Source organism: Pocillopora verrucosa, chromosome 5 (assembly GCF_036669915.1).
Source record: "Pocillopora verrucosa isolate sample1 chromosome 5, ASM3666991v2, whole genome shotgun sequence".
NCBI classification, from domain to species: Eukaryota; Metazoa; Cnidaria; class Anthozoa; order Scleractinia; family Pocilloporidae; genus Pocillopora; species Pocillopora verrucosa.
Genome location: NC_089316.1, coordinates 22,438,462 through 22,457,278, shown reverse-complemented (window position 1 = coordinate 22,457,278; position 18,817 = coordinate 22,438,462). Strand labels below are relative to the sequence as shown.

At 37.7% G+C, this 18,817-nt stretch overlaps 1 protein-coding gene and 2 pseudogenes across 2 annotated transcripts; all 3 read right to left on the bottom strand.

Annotated features, from left to right (window-relative positions):
• Positions 1-188: 188 nt before the first annotated feature.
• On the bottom strand, positions 189-4,334 carry LOC131770573 (ALK tyrosine kinase receptor-like; annotated as a pseudogene).
• Positions 4,335-7,039: 2,705 nt separating this feature from the next.
• Positions 7,040-9,660, bottom strand: LOC131770572 (leukocyte tyrosine kinase receptor-like; annotated as a pseudogene).
• Positions 9,661-9,836: 176 nt separating this feature from the next.
• LOC136281274 (uncharacterized) lies at positions 9,837-18,028 on the bottom strand. 2 transcript variants are annotated; one of them, XM_066167655.1, is made up of 6 exons: positions 17,749-18,028; positions 16,573-16,893; positions 14,496-14,807; positions 12,945-13,217; positions 12,028-12,546; positions 9,837-11,360 (listed from the first exon to the last, which is right to left on the bottom strand). In XM_066167655.1, exons 1-6 carry the CDS (start codon positions 18,002-18,004, stop codon positions 11,020-11,022), a joined length of 2,022 nt encoding a protein of 673 aa, XP_066023752.1. In that variant the 5' UTR covers positions 18,005-18,028; the 3' UTR covers positions 9,837-11,019. The 2 variants fall into 2 exon arrangements, with proteins under 2 accessions (XP_066023752.1, XP_066023753.1); XM_066167656.1 differs by having other exon boundaries at positions 13,020-13,217.
• Between the last annotated feature and the right edge of the window lie 789 nt (positions 18,029-18,817).

Here is an 18,817-nt window from a genome sequence, read left to right as displayed (position 1 = left end):
TATACAGAGTTTTGCACTTTGAAGCGTCAAAAGATAATAACATCCTTCTACCTCTGTAAATTTTTAGACAAAAAAAATAACCCGAATTTTTTCAAGGTTGTCACGTTTTTTATTTTTAAGGGCTACCAATACAATCAAACAGTTTAAAATCCAAGATATGGTTCTCGAAATTCATCGGTCTGATCCTGTTACAGCAATGTGACGATCACCCGACCGTGACCAGCCCTGTTAAAACAGCATTCACTCTGCTGATTTTTACCAACGTTGTATGAGCCTCCTCCACCCCCACAGGAATCATATTCATTATCTCCACTGCTTCCCCCGGAGTACCCTCCTCCTCCTCCGGCGCCTCCTGCCTGTCCATGTGAACCACCGCCTCCCCAAAGCACCCACAATATCGGCAAATAAAGCCCTTCCACCCTCTCCTCCTGAAGAAAACCTTTGCCGCCTTCCCCACCATGTCCCATGGTGCCACCAAACTTCTTTGAACTTCTCCCGTTGGAGTAAAAACCGCCCCCGCCTCCTCCTTAAATAAATGAAAGAAAGAAATGATAGTGCAGTTTCGTATAAATTCACTAAAAAACGCAATTTCGATATCCAATATCATCTTGCATACAGTGTGCGCTACTCCTCAAAATGCAACAGTTATCTTATGCAGAGGATCGTCATATTGCACGGTTTGGGAATGTCTGACAGAAAATTCTTCGGAGGTTTAAACGAATAGAAAAGTCTAGTATGGTTGTAAAACCATATACCAGAATCATTTAATGTAAGGAAGACGCCACAAAATGTTCTGCATGCCTCATCTAAATGTGAAAATGATCTCTAGTTAATCTTACCATGAATAACTACCATCAGCTGTCTGTGCACCATGGCCGTTGAGCCCTCCTGACCATGATCTGTACCCAGGATTCCCCGATGTGCCTGTGCTGGCATCACATCCGGGTTGTCTTGACTTTAAAGTTTCAATGCCTCCTCCTCCCCCGGCTATTATCAAAGGTGTACTACCACCTCTGACGACAAATGTTCCTCCACCACCTCCGCTAGCGAACGGGTGGGTGGACTGTTGTTTATCGTTCCTTCTTGACCAACAAGTATTTGAATGATCTCACCCTCGGATAAAGTGAAACTTCCAATCATTCTTGCACCTCTTCCTCTGTAGCTCACAGTGCTGCCTTGCTTGTTCCTAGTCTTTCCGTACCCTCCAGCTGCTCCTATTGCTTCTACTCTGTATTCACCAGTGTACGGCACAGTCCATTGTTGAATACCGCTTGACAATTTAACTTGTCCGTCGTGATCCTGACCTGTATAGTAACTGCCCAGCGTTGTTGGACCAAGTCTTCCGCTCGCACCAAGATTTGTACAGACGGCCCTAAAGGATGCTTTATCAACATAAAATAGTTATAATGTTTAGAATTGAATGGTTTCTGAGTCGCGTAAGTAATTGATAAAAGTTTGTTGTGCTAATTTACTCTTGATGAAAATAATAAGTTTGGGAGAACCCATTACTTGGAGTAATTACTTGGAGTAATGGGCTCCTGGTTTCGAGGACTAAAGATTTCCAATTGAATGCAGGCTAAACTTTGCAACTGTCAGTCGCAAAAGGAGAATTTAATATGGTTGAATAATTTCCCTTTGAAAGTCGAGAGGATTACTTGGTAATTTGGTAACTGGTGAATTTTCCCCATTGGAATTTCGCCCCCCAAACGTAACACAAGTTCGCTCCACCCTCACCAGTTCGCCCAAAAATATTTCGACTCGTTCACCCAACCAAAGAGCGTATTAATTTCTGACAATGACCAAAAAAACGTTTTCTCAGTCATCAATATGAAAAAAGATGTCACTTTCAACTTAAGTCAGTCAAGAGGCTTGCCACGTGTGCGTCTAAGTGGATATTAACTTACAACTATATAGAGTCTGCCAATAGTATTTTTATGTAATGCTTTGGAAGTTTTTGGGTCAGTACGAAGTTCGAAGGTAAGGCGACATCACTAGTTCTTAAAAAAATTGCCATGAACAAAATCGTCCCCAGACATACCTGTGTGTATATAATTTAAGGTTGTCAAAGCACTAACAGATCCCAGCTTGTTGGACGCGGTACGTTGGTACGTGCCAGAATCTTTGGGATCAAAGTCTGACATATGTAGAGTTCCATTATTGACACTTGTTCGACCTTGTGGTAACGGGACAAGTCCTCTTGACCAGACTATTTTTGGCGAAGGAAAACCAAACGCTTGGCAAGAAGCAGATGCGTTTTTACCTCTATTGACTGTAATAACTCTGTTTGGAGTTTTAGTGAATCGTGGAGGAACTGAGGAATATAAAGAAAAAACATGTTTTCATCTAAGTTCACTTAACAATTCTCAAAAATCTTGGCTCACTTTGTTTTAAAAAAAAGGGAAAAAATACAAACAAAAACTGCTTTTCTATGCTCTCCAACCATTCATATTCAAAACTGTGATCACCAATAAGCTTTTCTCCCTTACCATGGTCAAGAAGTTGCTTAGAGGACTAATTCGAGCCTCATGATATATTATTATTCCGACTTGCATCTTCTTCTATACGTTTAAAATTGATTTAGTAAGCATTCCGAATTTTCATCTGAAATCCAGGTATAAAGTTCAGGTCAAATATTATTTTATTCGTTGTAAAGAGTTTTAGAAGACCTACGTCAGTAAAATCAAAAGCTTAAGACAAAAGAGAAATTATAATTGCAGTAACGATGAGAAAAAAATACAGAATATCGACCATGAATAAAGACCTTTAGTATTTTCATCATTAGAGTAATTATTATTATCTTTATTGTTCGTATTATTATTAAAATAATTATCATCGTGATTATCATTGATATTTATCATAGATTTCATTATCATTATCATTTTTGCTATTATCAAACTTACTATCATAATAAATAAAGAGTTACGGTGATTCTTGGTATTGCACTGTGCATCCTGTACTGCGCACAAAATCACGCAATCAGACGAATAAGCTCACGCGCTTTCTGAGAGAATAGCATTGTTTTTCAATAAATGGACCAGGTGAAGAGGTGTAATGGTCTTATGCTCTTAAAAGAGCACAGTGAACTATATTTTTTATTGCATGATTTTGTGTACAGATTATCCCCTTTAAATTAGAAAATCTAAAGAAAAAAATTCCTCGAAGGGAAACAGAGATAAAGCTAAGAACGTGCACGAAGCCCGTTACTCACTGATGCAAATTATAACCTTGAAAGCAGCGACTCAAGGAACGTTTTGAGTAGATGTCGTTTAAAATTGTGTGATTTTACCCTAAATCGTATATCAAAATGTTCCAGATACTTGAGACGTTCTACTTATCAATTTTATTTCTTGTTACTTTGAAAACCCTTGCTTCCAGCTAAACGCAAAATGTAAAGTGAACCGATTAAATAACTTGCGTGATTAGTGCCAGTACAGGCATAAATGAGGTAAGTTTGGCCCATCATATCTCTTAAAGAAGCATGGTGACTTATCGTTTTCATTGTATTTTTTTTGAAACAAACAGACATGGGAACAGATATGGGTAGGAAACATTTAGGGGAAGTTAAAAAAATTGCTGGGTAACTTTTTTTTTCTGAGGAACCACCTTAATTGAAGTCTTTCCGTGAAGATTTACATCAAGTAAGATAAGAAATCAAAGAAAAACTCATTACGGTCACAACTGCTATCAGTAAATACTTTACTCTCCAAAGCATGCTTACCTTCGACAAAGAGCTTCACCTGCCTTTGCACCCCACCCAATATGCTCTTGGCCGTGCAAACGTAATCTCCCGAGTCATTATACGTAGCTTTTCTGATTTCCAACTTATTATGTGGGCTTGAAATTGGTTCCGTATCACCTGTTCTACTCCAGGTGACTGTAGGCGTTGGATTCCCATCAGCTGAGCAATAAAACGTGGCAGTTTGGTTTTCAGTAACAGTGTCTGGATGGATGAATCGTGGATGAACAAGCTACTTGCTTTTTTTCAGCGAAATCTATGTTCTGATTGGCTTCCGATAAAGAAACAGACACACATAAAGTAAGACCGAAAGAGTAACATGACTTATAATGTCAAAAGCCTCACATGTATTAAATTTATTAAGAATTATGTCAAGCAATTTCTAAGTTATCCCTGAATATCAGCGAAAAAACCTCCCCCACTATACTTTATAAGCCGACTTTTACCTGTTTTTATTGTGAAACTTATGAAATTGAAAATTGCTTGTACGTTTTATAAAATTGAGGTCACCTGGCTTTACATCTCCTGTTAATCTGTCTAAGAATATCGCGAGGAGCAAATCTGAACTAAATTTCTGATTTTTATCTCCGGTCACCATTTGGCCGTGGATGAACAAGCTACTTGCTTTTTTTCAGCGAAATCTATGTTCTGATTGGCATCCGAGACAGGTACGGACCGGTTCATCTTGCCCGTTCGGGATTGCCTGCTATGACCGAGCGAAAGAAAAAGAGAAATAGGTGAAACGAATAACAAAGAACCTAACTTTTGGTAGATTTCTCCAATGGAGTCGTAAAAAGTGGCCAAACAAAGTCAAAACAAAGTCAAAATAAAGAAAACGTTAATGACTCTCGTGGGTTTATTGCCAATCCTGTTGGCTTTTATTGACCAATCTTGTTCGGTCAAGAAGACTGGGTATTAGCCTCGTTCTTTTTGGCCTTTTTATGGACCTCGATTTCGTCTCGGTCCATAAAAACGCAAAAAAACAAACAAATCGGCAAACATCTAGCCATAAAGGAGGTACGTTTCTAAAGAAACTGTGGTCATTCGCTCTGACGAAGGGCTAACGCTCGAAACGTCCGCTTTGTAAACTCTTCACGGTGGCAAATTTACGTCATCAACTCAGTTTAAAATTATCCACCCACGTTGATGTCACGCTTGGTCAATATCACATATTTCCAGCATATTGGAATAGAAATTTTGAAAGGTTAAGCTGTTATTTGGAATATTTAAACGCGGTGGGAAGTACAAAAAACAATGAATATAATTTCTAATGGTGGAGATGAAATCACATGGGTTCTGAATCGTATTTCTCATTTGATACTTTCATGGTTTCTAAATTCTATACCATTAATGACTGACCCACGAGCCTGAATCATCCCCCAAAGACAAAATAAGTTCGAATTTAAAGACCTTAACAGGCTCTGAGAAATTCCTCATTTCATTAGTAAGGAGAGCATCTTACTGGGTTCCAGAGCAGCTCATTTACAGTTTGAAAAGTCAAGTTCAATTGTTTCAGTTATTTGTGATAAAAGAAACAATTGAATTAGCATTTTATGACCTCTTAAAGGTTAAAGAGTTCATTTTACTACTTTGTACTATAGCTGTTTGCATAGATTTCATATACACCCATGATTTCCCCACCCTTGACACAATGAAAAACCTGCAAACTTTCAATACCATTGTCTTAAAAGAAACAATTTGCGGGTGTAGCTTGTAGACGAGATTCCATTTGAATTTGGCACCGAATCCCTCAGAGTTTGACCAGTGTAGCCGTTTTCGTCAAATCACCAAACATTTGAACACCTTGTCAGGATTTAAGATGCTTTCGTTTAAAAATTCTCAAAGTGATTCTGTCCAAACAAAAGACTTTGTAGAAATGAAGTGTAAGCAGTCAAGCTTCAAAATGCGACGTGAACTTTGGTCTCTTCTAATCGCTTTTCTTCAATTGATGTCAAGTACTAGGTCAAATTTTATATCGGTTTCGCAGCATGGTCCACTCATCCTCAGGGGTACCGAATACTGTCGTTGCAATAGTAGTTTAAATTTGTTTCTCTTTGTTTGTTTTGTTTTTTCTTTGTTTTAGTTTTATTTGCTAGCTTTTGTTTTTGTTTGTCTGTCGATTTTTGGTTTTCAATCAATCAGACGTTATACACAGTAGGAAGGCAATCCTTCCCGGTTCAACTTTTCTAAACCTTCACCTTGTATACCATCTGACTTTCTCTCGAATAAGTCTTAGTGATCAATTAAATTGTTGAAATTTCGTTTCCTTTCGTCAGGTGTTTGAAGTCAAACGCCAGATGAGGTCTGTGTCCGATACTGGCTCCCAGTCCCCTTCAGCTGCGTACTCAAACGGCAGCGCAATCCCCGCCCTGGATCATGAAAGAAATGACAACGCTGTAGTAGTGTAGCGCAGGCTCAAATGTGCTGTTTTGCAACGTATTCAGTAAGACGAAAGCGTCGCTGTACTTGCGAGGGAGATTGTCTCTTACTTTAACAGGCCTTTCATCTGTAGAATATGAAACAGCTTTCGCTGTCAGTTTTTGTCAAGTTGACTGATCGTAGTTCTCAAAATGCTAATAATGTGATCGTTGTAATCGTGAACCGTGTCGAGTCTTGCGTGGTACTGTATACCGTAGACTTGACGCTATTATAATTGTCTCGTTTTGTTTTCGTTCTTGTTTGTCAGGGTTGTTGTATAGTTGTATGTTTGAGGCAGTTTGAAAAGCCAAACAAAACAAAAACATAGGCAACGGGAGAAAAAAAAGTAAATATAAAATATGTTTTACCAAAGCCGGGCTTATTTCAACCTTGCTTTCCGATAATTTTTCACTCCCAAAATTTCCAAGGTCTCTCCTCCGCAAGTTAATAAAACCAACGTTATGTGACGGACTTAGCTCGAGCCAAGAGTGTAGCGTGACAAGTTTAGAACCGACGATGAGCGGACCACCTGTTTTGGCAAGGAGTTAATATGAAGTAGGGAGCTGTCAGGTGATTTAGTTCATGAACCGGGCAGGTCTCTCAATTAGTGTAATTTAATGTACTAATTGTAAATAATTATGTAATTACGAGAAGCTGTGTTTCTTAAAAGGAGAAGTTTGATTGGTATTCGATAGCAAATCGTAACAAATAAAGAATCACTTTCCCTCGATTTTTGTACAGAATTTTGCACTTTGAAGTGTTTCTCCTTCGCCCGCATTTTCTTTCAATTGCATTGAATAAGAGCCTGGAATGGGAATGTTTCTGCATCAGCCTCTTTAAATTTTAGACCAAAAAAAACAAACTTATATTTTCAAGGTTGTCACATTTTATTTCCAAGGGCTACCAATACAAGCAAGCGGTTTGAAATCAAAGATATAGTTTTCGAAGTTTATCGATCTGATCTTGCTACAGCAGTGTAATGATCACCCGACCGTGACCAGCTGCATTATAACAACATTCACTCTGCTGATCTTTACCAACATTGTAAGAGCCTCCCCCACCCCCACAGGAATTATATTCATTTTCTCCGCTGCTCCCCCCAGAGTACCCTCCTCCTCCTCCGGCGCCTCCCGCCCTACCGTATGAACCACCACCACCACCAAAACCACCCACAATATTATTAAATTTGGCTCTTCCACCCACCCCTCCCTGAAGGAAACCTTTGCCACCTTCTCCACCATCTCCCATGGTGCCACCAAACATCTTTGAACTTCTTCCACTGGAGTAAAAACCGCCCCCGCCGCCACCTGTTATAAAAGACAACAAGGATGAGATACAGTAAAAACAAAAAAATAAAGAAAGAAATGATAATTTCTCTACATAGTCAACTGGGGGAAATATTTTGAACCAAAAATGCCGTTATTATCAAATACACTCTTAAGAAAAAGGTAGGCAAGAGGAAAAGAGGGTAAATACATCTTAATTGTCGAAAAATATCATAATCACTAAATCTCCTGTGATATATACTAAACTCAATTTTCCGATGAGAAAGGACATACTTTAAATGCCAGTTTTCAAGAGCTGAACTATTGTTGTAACTATGAACACAAACTTTATCAAATTAAGCTAAATTATCTTAAAACTCCTCTGATTAATTCCACCTTTCAATTTATTTCATGTCGTTATAAAAACGCTAGACCATATAGAACCTTTCCCTTGGTATTATCAGAATATCACAAAAATCTATCAAACGATTTCCACCAGGTTAGTAACGTAATACGACTAACATGGTTAAATGAACCGTCAGTGCAACTGGATAAGACTTACGCTAAAACCCTTCAAAAAAACTGATTAAAAGAAAGCAAGAAAATATTATGTGCACTATATATATATTTTTATTAGAAAGTTCGGATATAACGCGCGCTGAGAAAGAGCGTGCTCTATCAGAGCACAATGCACAGAGCTCAAGAAGTAGAGAGAAACATTTAGCCACGTCTCGTGTTTCTCCCTCACTTCTTCGGTGCTCTGGCCGCTTCCTACGTGCTCTAGAGTAGAATAAAGGACAGTCAAGGTGTCTATTTGTTAAACAGATCATTAGTTACTTCTTAAAAGTAGCAAGATCCCATTCGACTTTGTACACTCCTACTACACAAGAAGACACGGCAGTTTCAGCGCACAAAGCTGAAGAGGGTTATGTTATCGTGCTATAACCTTACCAGAATTATCATTATCAGCAGTCTGTGCACCATGTCCATTGCTCCCCCCTGACCATGATCTGTATCCAGGATTCCCTGTTTTGCTTATACTAGCGTCACATCCAGGTTGCCTTGAAAGTAATGTCTCCACGCCCCCACCACCTCCAGCTATTATTTAGGGTGTACAGCCACCTCTAACGACAAATGTCCCTCCATTACCTCCACTAGCGAACGGATACTTTGAACTGTTGTTGATCGTTCCTTCTTGACCAACAAGTATGTGAATAATCTCACCTTTGGATAAAGTGAAACTTCCAATCATTCTTGCACCTCTTCCTCTGTAACTAGAGGTGCTGCCCTTTTTGTCTTTGGTCTTGCCGTACCCTCCTGCTGCTCATATTGCTTCTACTCTGTATTCACCAGTGTACGGCACAGTCCATTGTTGAATACCGCTTGACAATTTAACTTGTCCGTCGTGATCCTGACCTTTGTAGTAACTGCCCAGCGTTGTTGGACCAAATCTTCAGCGCGCACCAAGATTTATAAAGACGGCCCTATAGGATGCTTTGTCAACATAAAATAGCTTATAATGTTTAGAATTGAATGATTCTGAGTCGTGTAAGTAATTGATAAAAGTTTGTTGTGCTAATTTATTCTTGATGAAAATAAGAAGTTTCGGGAGGAGCTTATTACGAGGGTCAAGTAGTTGCTTAAAGGACTACTTCGATTCTTGTGATATATAGTTGTTCCGAGTTGCATCTCCTTCTGTCTAAATTTAAAATTGATTTAGTAAACATTCCAAATTTTCATCTGAAATCCAGGTATAAAGTTCAGGTCAAACATTATTTTATTCCTTGGAAAGAGTTTTAGAAGACCTACGTCAGTAAAATCAAAAGCTTAAGACAAAATAAAAAAAATTATAATTGCAGTATCGATGTGAGAAAAAGTACAGAATATAGACCATGAATGAAGACCTTTAGTATTTTCATCATTAGAGTAATTATTATTATCTTTATTGTTAGTATTATGTATAAAATAATTATCATGTGATTATCATGGATATTTGTTCTAAATTTTGTTATCATTATCATTTTTGCTTTTATCAAACTTACTATCATAATAAATAGAGTTGCTATGATTCTTGGTATTGCACTGTGCATACTGTACTGCGCACAAAATCACGCTCTCCTATTTAAACTTGGTACCCTTGCCATCAAGCTTAGGCCATCATATTTTCGTCTTGTGCCGATCATGCGGATGCCAATTAATTTTTGGAAAACAATTGATACTTTCACTAGTTGCGATTCTCATGATATAACCACTTGAGTGTGAAGATGTAGTAACTCAGTTTGCACCTTACTCTCAAAGCTAAGCAGAGCATGATGAAATTTGATTTACTGCAGACTGAATGAGGACATTTTAAAAGAGTCACTCCGGCTTTACAAAAGCTCAAATAAAGGTGACATCTTAACAAACTTGTCAGACTTTCATAAGTCAATGTGCAAACTCTGTGCTATTTTGCTTTTAAATTCTGACAGTAATTAAACCAGTTTTAAGTTTACATCTAGGAAATGATTTACGTTTTGTTTTCACTAACTGTGACAGTTACGAGAGACGCGCAAAAATTATGTAAAGAAGGAAAAGCGGGTAACCTTTCTAAATGAATTTTGATAGAAAATTTATATTGCCGCTCTTAGATCGCCTAGAGTGCAATCAGGCCTGAAATGATATGTTTTATTTTTCATTTTTTTTTTAAATTTGAAATACGAGACGTTAGACCCTCTCCTGTTAATTACATTCTTGAAATAATGTAACGGTATCGTCTATTTGCAACTAATTCGTGACTATTCTCCAGAAATAGCGCAAAGCCAGCAATCGTAAAGTCGGGAACACTTTTAATTTTTTTTTTTTACCCCTTCCAAAGAAATGATGTCGTATCGAGTCTAAAAAAAAGGATGTTTGCTCCCTGGTGGATAAAACCTTGTTTAGGTTAAAGGGAACAGAGGCAGCTAGTGGGCAGTTTAAGTTGTGTACAACGAAAGGGGGGGAGGGGGGTGGAAGCTATTGTCAGGGGGAACAAGTCATCACCATACATGATGGTTAAAAATGGCAAATAAATTTTTGAAAACTAAAAGGTACTGTACAGAGAGAAAAATACATGGGCGCACGTAGTTATGGAAGGATTGAGTGAGCACAGCGATGTGGCCCTCTTCCCTCGAGCTAAATATCTACAGCTTTAAAAACTAAAATAATGTACTGATTTCTTTAAGAACCACAGTACCAGAAGCAGCTAATATAATCGTTCTTGAGAAAGCTTGAGATAAAATACAATAAAACGAAAATATCGACGAGAAAAAAAAATTGATTGATGTGTTTAAATGAAAAATTACATACCGCAAGATCTTAAAGATATTTTCAAAAGGCCTCGAATGCATAACAAACTGGTATGGCCTTTCTAAATCACATGGCCAATCTGATGGCGTTTCCTTACAATAGATTGTTACGTAATGAATTGGCTGAGAATTTGAAAAAAAAATAAAACTGAATGCTGACTGACTTTTCCCTTGAGAAACAGATATTTTTTTTTCGTCGGGTCCGCCGTGGGAAAAGGGCTGTTTACATTGGAATCAGTCATTATGTGTTTAATGATGCCCAAAATACGCTTTATTTTTACAGTAAGGTTATGATCACCTGACCATGGCCAGATGATTGATAGCAACATTCGTTTTGTTGATTTTTACCAGCATTATATGATCCTCCACCGCCTCCACAAGAATTACCCACGTTATTTCCACTGCTTCCTCCAGAGTATCCTCCTCCTCCTCCTGCACCTCCTCCAGTTCCATAAGCACCTCCACCTCCACCAAATCCACCAACAGCATTGTAATGCCTGGCTCTACCTCCCACCCCTCCCTGGAGAAATCCTTTACCACCTTCTCCACCTTTTCCCATAGTACCCCCAAACTGCTTTGAACTTCTGCCACTGGAGTAGAAACCTCCGCCGCCGCCACCTGTCAGTTTTATCAAGAACAAGGAATGATTGTATGCAATCTGTACATGTGGGGTTAGAGCTTAGTGAAATAGTTTATTCTTTGACTGAGTAGAGTAGAAGTTACTTTCTTGGGACAAAGATTAACGGAGATCGATGATAATTAATCAGACACACCGTGTCATTGAATATAGGTCGATATCACAGTAATGTAACTGAGTCAACGTTGATGTAAAATTCACTTTGAAAAAATAAAAATGGAGTAAGAATTTGAAAGATAACGATGCCTACAGGCCAACTTTAAAATACAAAATTGCGCACATCTTCAAGTAGAGGTCTCGTGTTATGACAAATGTGAGAGCAAGTAAATGATCTGTTTTCAAGTTCCCTTTGGTAGCTTTACAGCTTATTTATTTTAAAGCTACACTTTGAAATTAAAAACAAGACAACCATAAGACTAAAGAAACAAAAACCAAATAAAACAAAAAAATGAAAACAAAATCATTTAACATTGAACAATGGTAAATTCCCAATCTGCCCACAAGGCAGTTCGCCATCAAAAGCATTTATTATGACTTCAATAATTTTTACTTTTCTCTTCTTTCTGACAAAGTTTAAGTGATATGTGGATAGCACACATAAAAGTTTTGGTTCGAGAACAGGTGATAACATCAAAACAACCCACTTACCGGAATTATCAGCATCAGCAGTCTGTGCACCATGTCCATTGCTCCCCCCTGACCATGACTTGTAGCCAGGATTTCCCGATGAACCAGTACTAGCATCACATCCTGAATGTCTTGAATGTGCAGATTCTGTGCCTCCTCCACCCCCGGCTATGATCAAAGGTGTCTTGGCTCCTCTTACTACAAATGTACCTCCACCACCTCCATTAGAATGACCCACCTTGTTTAATACTCCTTCTTGACCGACAAGTATTTGAATAACTTCACCCTTGTTTAAGCGGAATGTTCCAATCATCCTTGCTCCTTTTCCTCGGTACTGAGTACTGTTAGGGTTTGTATCATACCCTCCAGCTGCTCCCATTGCTTCTATTATGTAGTCACCAGTGTACGGCACAGTCCACTGTTGAATACCGCTGGACAGTGTAACTTGTCCGTCATGATGCTGATAAGCGTAATGACTACCAAGCGATGTTGGACCAAATCTTCCACTCGCACCACGGTTGGTAAAGACGGCCCTAAACTCTTTTTATTTGACACAAAAAGAAAGTATCTTTTTTTAAAAATTGATTGATTCCTAGTAGTGTTGGTAGCTGAGAATTATTTGTTATGTTCATTTACTGTTAATTAAAATGACTTTACTATAGTCCTTTACATACTCCTTCCTCTCACTGGAAGAAACAAATTCTATATACGTGTATTTTTAAGGTTTTACAGTTCAAATTGAATGCATAATTGTCAGACTTTGCAACTGTTGTTAGTCACCAAAGGAGAGATCAATATTATTGTAAAATTCCCGTTTTGAACTCAAGAGGACTACTCTGTAATTTTTATTAAGCTTGAGTACACCGATTTCATTCATGAACAACAATTAACCTCTTTAGATTTTTTCGGAAAAAAAGGGATATCGCCTTCAGACATACCTACGTTAAAATAATACAAGGTTGTCAAAGCATTGATAGATCCCAGCTTGTTGGACGCGGTACATTGGTACGTACCAGAATCTTTAGGATTAAAGTGTGATATGTGGAGAGTTCCATTGCTGACACTTGTTCGACCTTGTGGTAACGGGACAAGTCCTCTTGACCAATCTATTTCTGGCGAAGGAAATCCAAACGCTTGGCCAGAAACAAATGCGTTTGTACCTCTTCTGACTTTAATAACTCTGTTTGGAGTTTCAGTGAATCGTGGAGGAACTGAGGGAAAGAAAGAAAAAACATGTTTTCATCTAAATTCACTTAGCAATTCTTAAAAATCTTGGCTTACTTTCCAAAAAATGAAAAAAAAGACGAGCAAAAAAAAATTTAGGATCGAAACTGCTTGGGAAATGCAGTACATTTTACTTTTCTATGCTTTTCAACCATTTATATTCAAAACTTTGAAGAGCTATGATTTTTTCACTCTTTCCGGGTTGAAGTAGTTTCTTAGAGGACTATTTCCAGCCTCGTGATATTCTTTTTCCGACTTGCATCGCCTTCTTTCTATGTTTTAAACTGATTTAAAAAGTAATTTAAATTTAATCTAAAATCAAAGCATAAAGTTCAGATCCGATACTTTATTCCTTAAAAAGTGTCCTAGGAGACCTAGGTGGTAAAATCAAATGCTTAAGATAAAAGAAACAGAATTATATTTGCAGTAATGATAAGACAGGAAATAAAGAATATAGACCATAAATAAAGACCTTTCGTATTTTCATTATTTGTGTCACTATTATTACTTTGTTTTTAGTAGTGTTTAAAAATGATTATCATCGTCATTATCATTAGTATTTGTTAAAATTTTTTTTTATCATTATTATCATAATAAATGAATAGTGACGGTGACTCCTTAGTATTGCACTGCGCATCCTGCTCCAAATAACGTAATCAGGCGAATAAGCGCGAGCGTGTTCCGAGAAAACGGTATTGTTTTTCAGCCAATGGACCAGCTAAAGAGGTGCAATGGTCTTATGCTCTTAATAGAGTATGATGAACTGTATTTTTTATTGCACGATTTTGGTGTACAATTCATCCCCATTAAATTGGGGAATCTAAAAAAAATTTATCGAAGGGAGAAAAAAGAGATGCAGCTAAAAACGTGTACAGAACCCGTTGATGCAAATTACAACCTTGAAAGCAACGATTCAAGGAACGTTTTGAGTCGATGTCGTTTAAAATTGTGTGATTTATCCTTAAATCATACATCAAAATATTCCAAATGCTCGAGACTTTCTATCCATTAAGTTTTTTATAATTGTTACTTTAAAAACCCTCGCTTCCAGCTATCGCAAAAATGTACCTTAAGCCGCTGAAATGACACGCGTGATCAGTGCTGATACAGGCATTATTGGGGTAAGTTTGGCCCATCATATCTCTTAAACAAGCACGGTGAATATTCCGCGAAGATATACGTAAGTAAGATAAGAAATCAAATCTAAACTCATTAAGGTCACAATTTTTAATTATAACAAACGCTATTCTCCAAAATATGCTTACCTTCCACAAAGAGCTTCACCTGCTTTTGCACCTCACCCAATATGCTCTTAGCTGTGCAAACATAATTTCTCGAGTCATCATACGTAGCTTCTGTGATTTCTAACTTATTATGTGGGCTTGCAATTGGTTCCGTATCTCCTGTTCTACTCCAGGTGACGGTGGGCGTTGGATTGCCATTAGCCGAGCAATAAAACGTAGCAGTTTGGTTTTCAATAACAGTGTGTGAAGTTGGTGATACAGTCACCTCTGGTACAGATATGGACTCCCCTGGTTCACCTTTAGCTCCTGGTTGTCCAGGTGTCCCTGGGATTCCTTAGTGTAACAATGAGAAAAAGAGAGTTGTTAAAGGAAATAATTAAATGATAATTATTAAATATTTTAGGTATTTACATATAAAATAAAGTAATAACAATGAAAAAATAATTTATTGAGCGCTTTATACAAAAGTTCTAAGGCGTTTTACAATACTAATAAAAAAAATTATAAAATGAAAATAAAACAAAATAAAACTTACAACCTAAGATATAAAATATACCTGTAAAAAGATAAGATTTCAGAGGTCACCTAAATTTACTAACGCTAAGGGCACATACAGAGAATGTTCGGTCTCCATACGTCTTCAGATTTGATAGAGGAACTTCAGGTTGAAAACTAGATAAAGATCAAGAAAGATGTTTTTTTGTTTCTTTTTTTGTTTGTTTGTTTTCGTCTTGCCACGAGCGTGGGACAAAGAAAAAGTTCTGAGTCTCCGTGAGGAATCGAACCTGAGACCTTTGGATTCTGCGCTCCGATGCTTTAACCACTGAGCTACAGAGACTCTACGGTGTTACGAAGTTCATATATATGACACGTGTCCTGCATACTACTAGGATCAGCAATGTCGAAAGCATAATGTTTGTACGTAGAAACCAGAGAGATGGTAAGTTTTGAGCTTTTTGGAATGTATATATGCAGAGGATTACTAATGTAAAGGGGAGCCAAGTTACTGAGAACCTTAAAAGCTATCAAAAGAAATTTAAAAGATCATACGTGTAAGGTTAACTTAACAACAATGACGAACAACGTAAAAAGTGTGTAAAAATTGAAAAGTAACCTACAACTATCTTTTATTTTTGCAACCATATACAGTGCGTTAAAGAAAAAGTTTATCAGATTGTGTAAAAGCAATATCCGTTAGAAATTTGATTGAATTGTTTTGTCCGTGTATGTGGTGAAACTGCGTTCTGATTACGAACATACTTTGAGTTTTATGAAAGATGACTGCAAGCTTGTTCACCATACAGATGCTGAGTCACAACGACATCCTGTAATACTGATGAAATACTGATTCTAACTAACAAATCGACAGTGGTTTAGTGTGGTCTGTACTCTTATGGACAACGATGTTCGTCATCGCAGTGGTCAAAATGTTGTGGACTAAAGAGGCGCTGCCGTGTGAGTCCGCGACAAATTGTTTAGCTTTTTAACCTCTTCCTATCGGGCCATCATCAGTAAAATCTCTAGAGACGCATAGCAGTTTGTCAAGAACAAAACGTGTGCAGTTGTTGCATTTGAATATAAAAGTCGCGTTAAATTTTGGCTCGAGCTTCGAGACTTCCAAATGGAGACAGTTTTTCCGTTCCATCTTGGTTGAAAATGACCTATGGAGCTCAAAATAAAAATAATTATGCCAGATAATAACCGATTCGGGAAACACATTAGTTTTGGGTTAATTTTTAAACGACACTTTAATTCTCAAACACGATACGAATTGCGGCTGGAAAATTTAAGTGAACTTTTTTACTTAAAATGAGGCTTTCCGATCTTTAAACTGTTCTTAGGAACGGTAAATACTATTTTAAATTGGTCATATATTCTAAACCTTTTATTCAATAAAAGATTTTGATTAAAAATCATACAAATTTCGGAGTCTTCAACATAATGCTGTGTAATGCTCTCGCTGTGAACTCTAGTAAGCAACAATAAAAACAAGGTGAAATCACTATGGTGGTCTCGTAAACGCAAGAAATTCCAACGTTTTTCGACTCTAAACAACACTGTAAGCACGATGATTAGTAACATTGTTTTGTTGTTTTACCTTTTTCTCCGTTGATTCCTTCAGGGCCAATATCTCCCTTGATACCTTGCTTTCCCGGTCCTCCTGGAGGTCCCACAACTCCTCGCGTTCCATTTCTTCCCCTAACTCCTTTGGGCCCTCTCTTTCCAGGAAGACCTCGAGCTCCTATTGGTCCGGGGGACCCTGCCACGCAAACCCTGTTTGGACTTTGACAGACATGTCCTTTCGTAATCGATCGCACGTATCTCTTGATAGCCTCTCCAAGGTCATAGAGGTTAATTGATTCATTGCCGTTGACTGTATCCACGCTGCGACGAACAACTGGAACTTTGTATCGGATCGCTAAAATAAACAAAGTAAAATCATTGACTAATGTTTCAAGTATATTTCGGCTGCATTCAATATTGACATATTCTTAAATGTATTTTTAAGAGTAGTTAGAATTTCCGCATTCAATCGTGGGAGCAAACGATATAATCTGGATCAGGCGATTTGCAAAAATCTAAATACATATTTAAAGCGTTTGTACTCGATCCCAGATGCTTCTAGATGGAACGAGAACCTTTAATAGTCTATATTGTGCCCGTTTAAACTGTCTAACACAATTATGTAATATAAATCTCACTAGGTAAAAATATATCTGCAGTCTGATTGGCTTCGCCATTGTTTACTTGTTCCGTTATTAATAATGTACATGAAAAAGTTACACGCTGAAAACGGATGTATTTTTCATGTAACACGGGTGCAAAGTTGTAACACGAGTGCAAATTACATACAACGCGCGCACGCTTTAACTTGCCCTACAGTCTGGGGCGAATTTGTTGTCTTTGAAAAATTTACTCGTAATTATTGACACCAAATTTCACTCGAAAGCATTTTATTACCTATACGCATAGCGAGTAAAGCTACTAGCCTAATTTTGTACGGCTGTAGATAAAAATAAATAAAAACGTGAGCCTGTCTTGATGTTAATTTTTGAAAGACTGCTGAATTAATACTGAAACAATTACATTAATCGCCATGAATCAAATGCGTGATAGAATTCTCGTGCTCGTAGTCTGATTGGTCTTTCACCAGTTTCCCGACAACAAACACAGACACCGTATACTATATACAAGAGAACATATACAAAATAAAGATATTTGGGCTAGAAAACTAAAAAAAAAAAAATTAAGAGTAAGTTCTCAGTCACCCTACCATTTGATGTGTCAAAGTTTTCTCTCCCGTGGGAAGAAGCTGAACTTTCTTTTAGAACGTCTCGGATTTGCTGAATTTGCGGCGAGAATTTCGCGTCCATTGTCCTCAAGTCCCGGGCGACAGTTTCTATTCTCGCAAACAGAGTAAGACCCAACACAATTGAAATGACCGATAAAGTAGAAGAGCACATGGAAAATATTTCGTTACGGTCTCTTTTTCTGGTGGTCATTTTTGTATCTGGTACGCTGTTATCCATGGCGGATGGAGACACAATGGTGAAAGTATTAATTCATGTACGAGTCAGTTGAAGCGCTATAGGGGATCATCTCCAATTGAAAACCTTTCTGGCTTTAGCCTATTTACGTCATACGTGACCTTGGATACGTACTTCCTCTCTCTTAACATCGCGCAGAGTATTCTCGCAGGAGCCCTTTTTGTTCTACCTACTACTTAATTACTTATGTTCACGCTTTGAGGTCATAAAGCATCGATAATGTTGACTCGATTGCCTTGTTCTAAAGCCGTTTCATTAGCTATTAATCGTTCTTTTAATACTTGATTTCGACTAAACTCATAATCTGCAATCTCCGGTCACGTCACGCCTACACATGTCAGTTTTCACTATGGTTTTTTGTTTTTGGTTTTTTTATGGCATAATGCGCGCAGGGCCACACGAATCATAAGATAAAACAAGATATGGCGTGAAATATACCAGATTTAACTTGCGGTTGAAATCACTACTTATTGTTGCGCATACTCCGGGACAAAGAACCAACCACTATTAGCATTATTTCACTCTGAAGGCTCAAAAGCTCGGTTAGTAGAAGCACCAAACTAGTGTTTGAGTAGCATGGAGTAGACTTTTTTTTCTGCATTTTCATTAATTGAAGTTTAATTGCGAATAATACTTCTAGTAATGAAGAAGGCCAAATTTTTGTCAGTTATTACGGTCATCTTTCATTATATTCAGACACAATTCAAGTTTACTAATTCATTCACAAATTTCTTGCCCGTGTGTGCATCTTGAGAGAAGACAACCTCGAGAAAAAAGGTCAGTGTACGGTGTACA

Bases quoted from the DNA above. Each gene is read 5' to 3' on its own strand.
- LOC136281274 (XM_066167655.1), bottom strand. From the start codon at position 18,004: ATGGATAACAGCGTACCAGATACAAAAATGACCACCAGAAAAAGAGAC. The intron at 14,808-16,572 runs GTAAAACAACAA...TGTTACACTAAG, and splicing joins AGGAATCAACGGAGAAAAAG to GAATCCCAGGGACACCTGGA. The intron at 13,218-14,495 runs GTAAGCATATTT...TCTTTCCCTCAG, and splicing joins GGTGAAGCTCTTTGTGGAAG to TTCCTCCACGATTCACTGAA.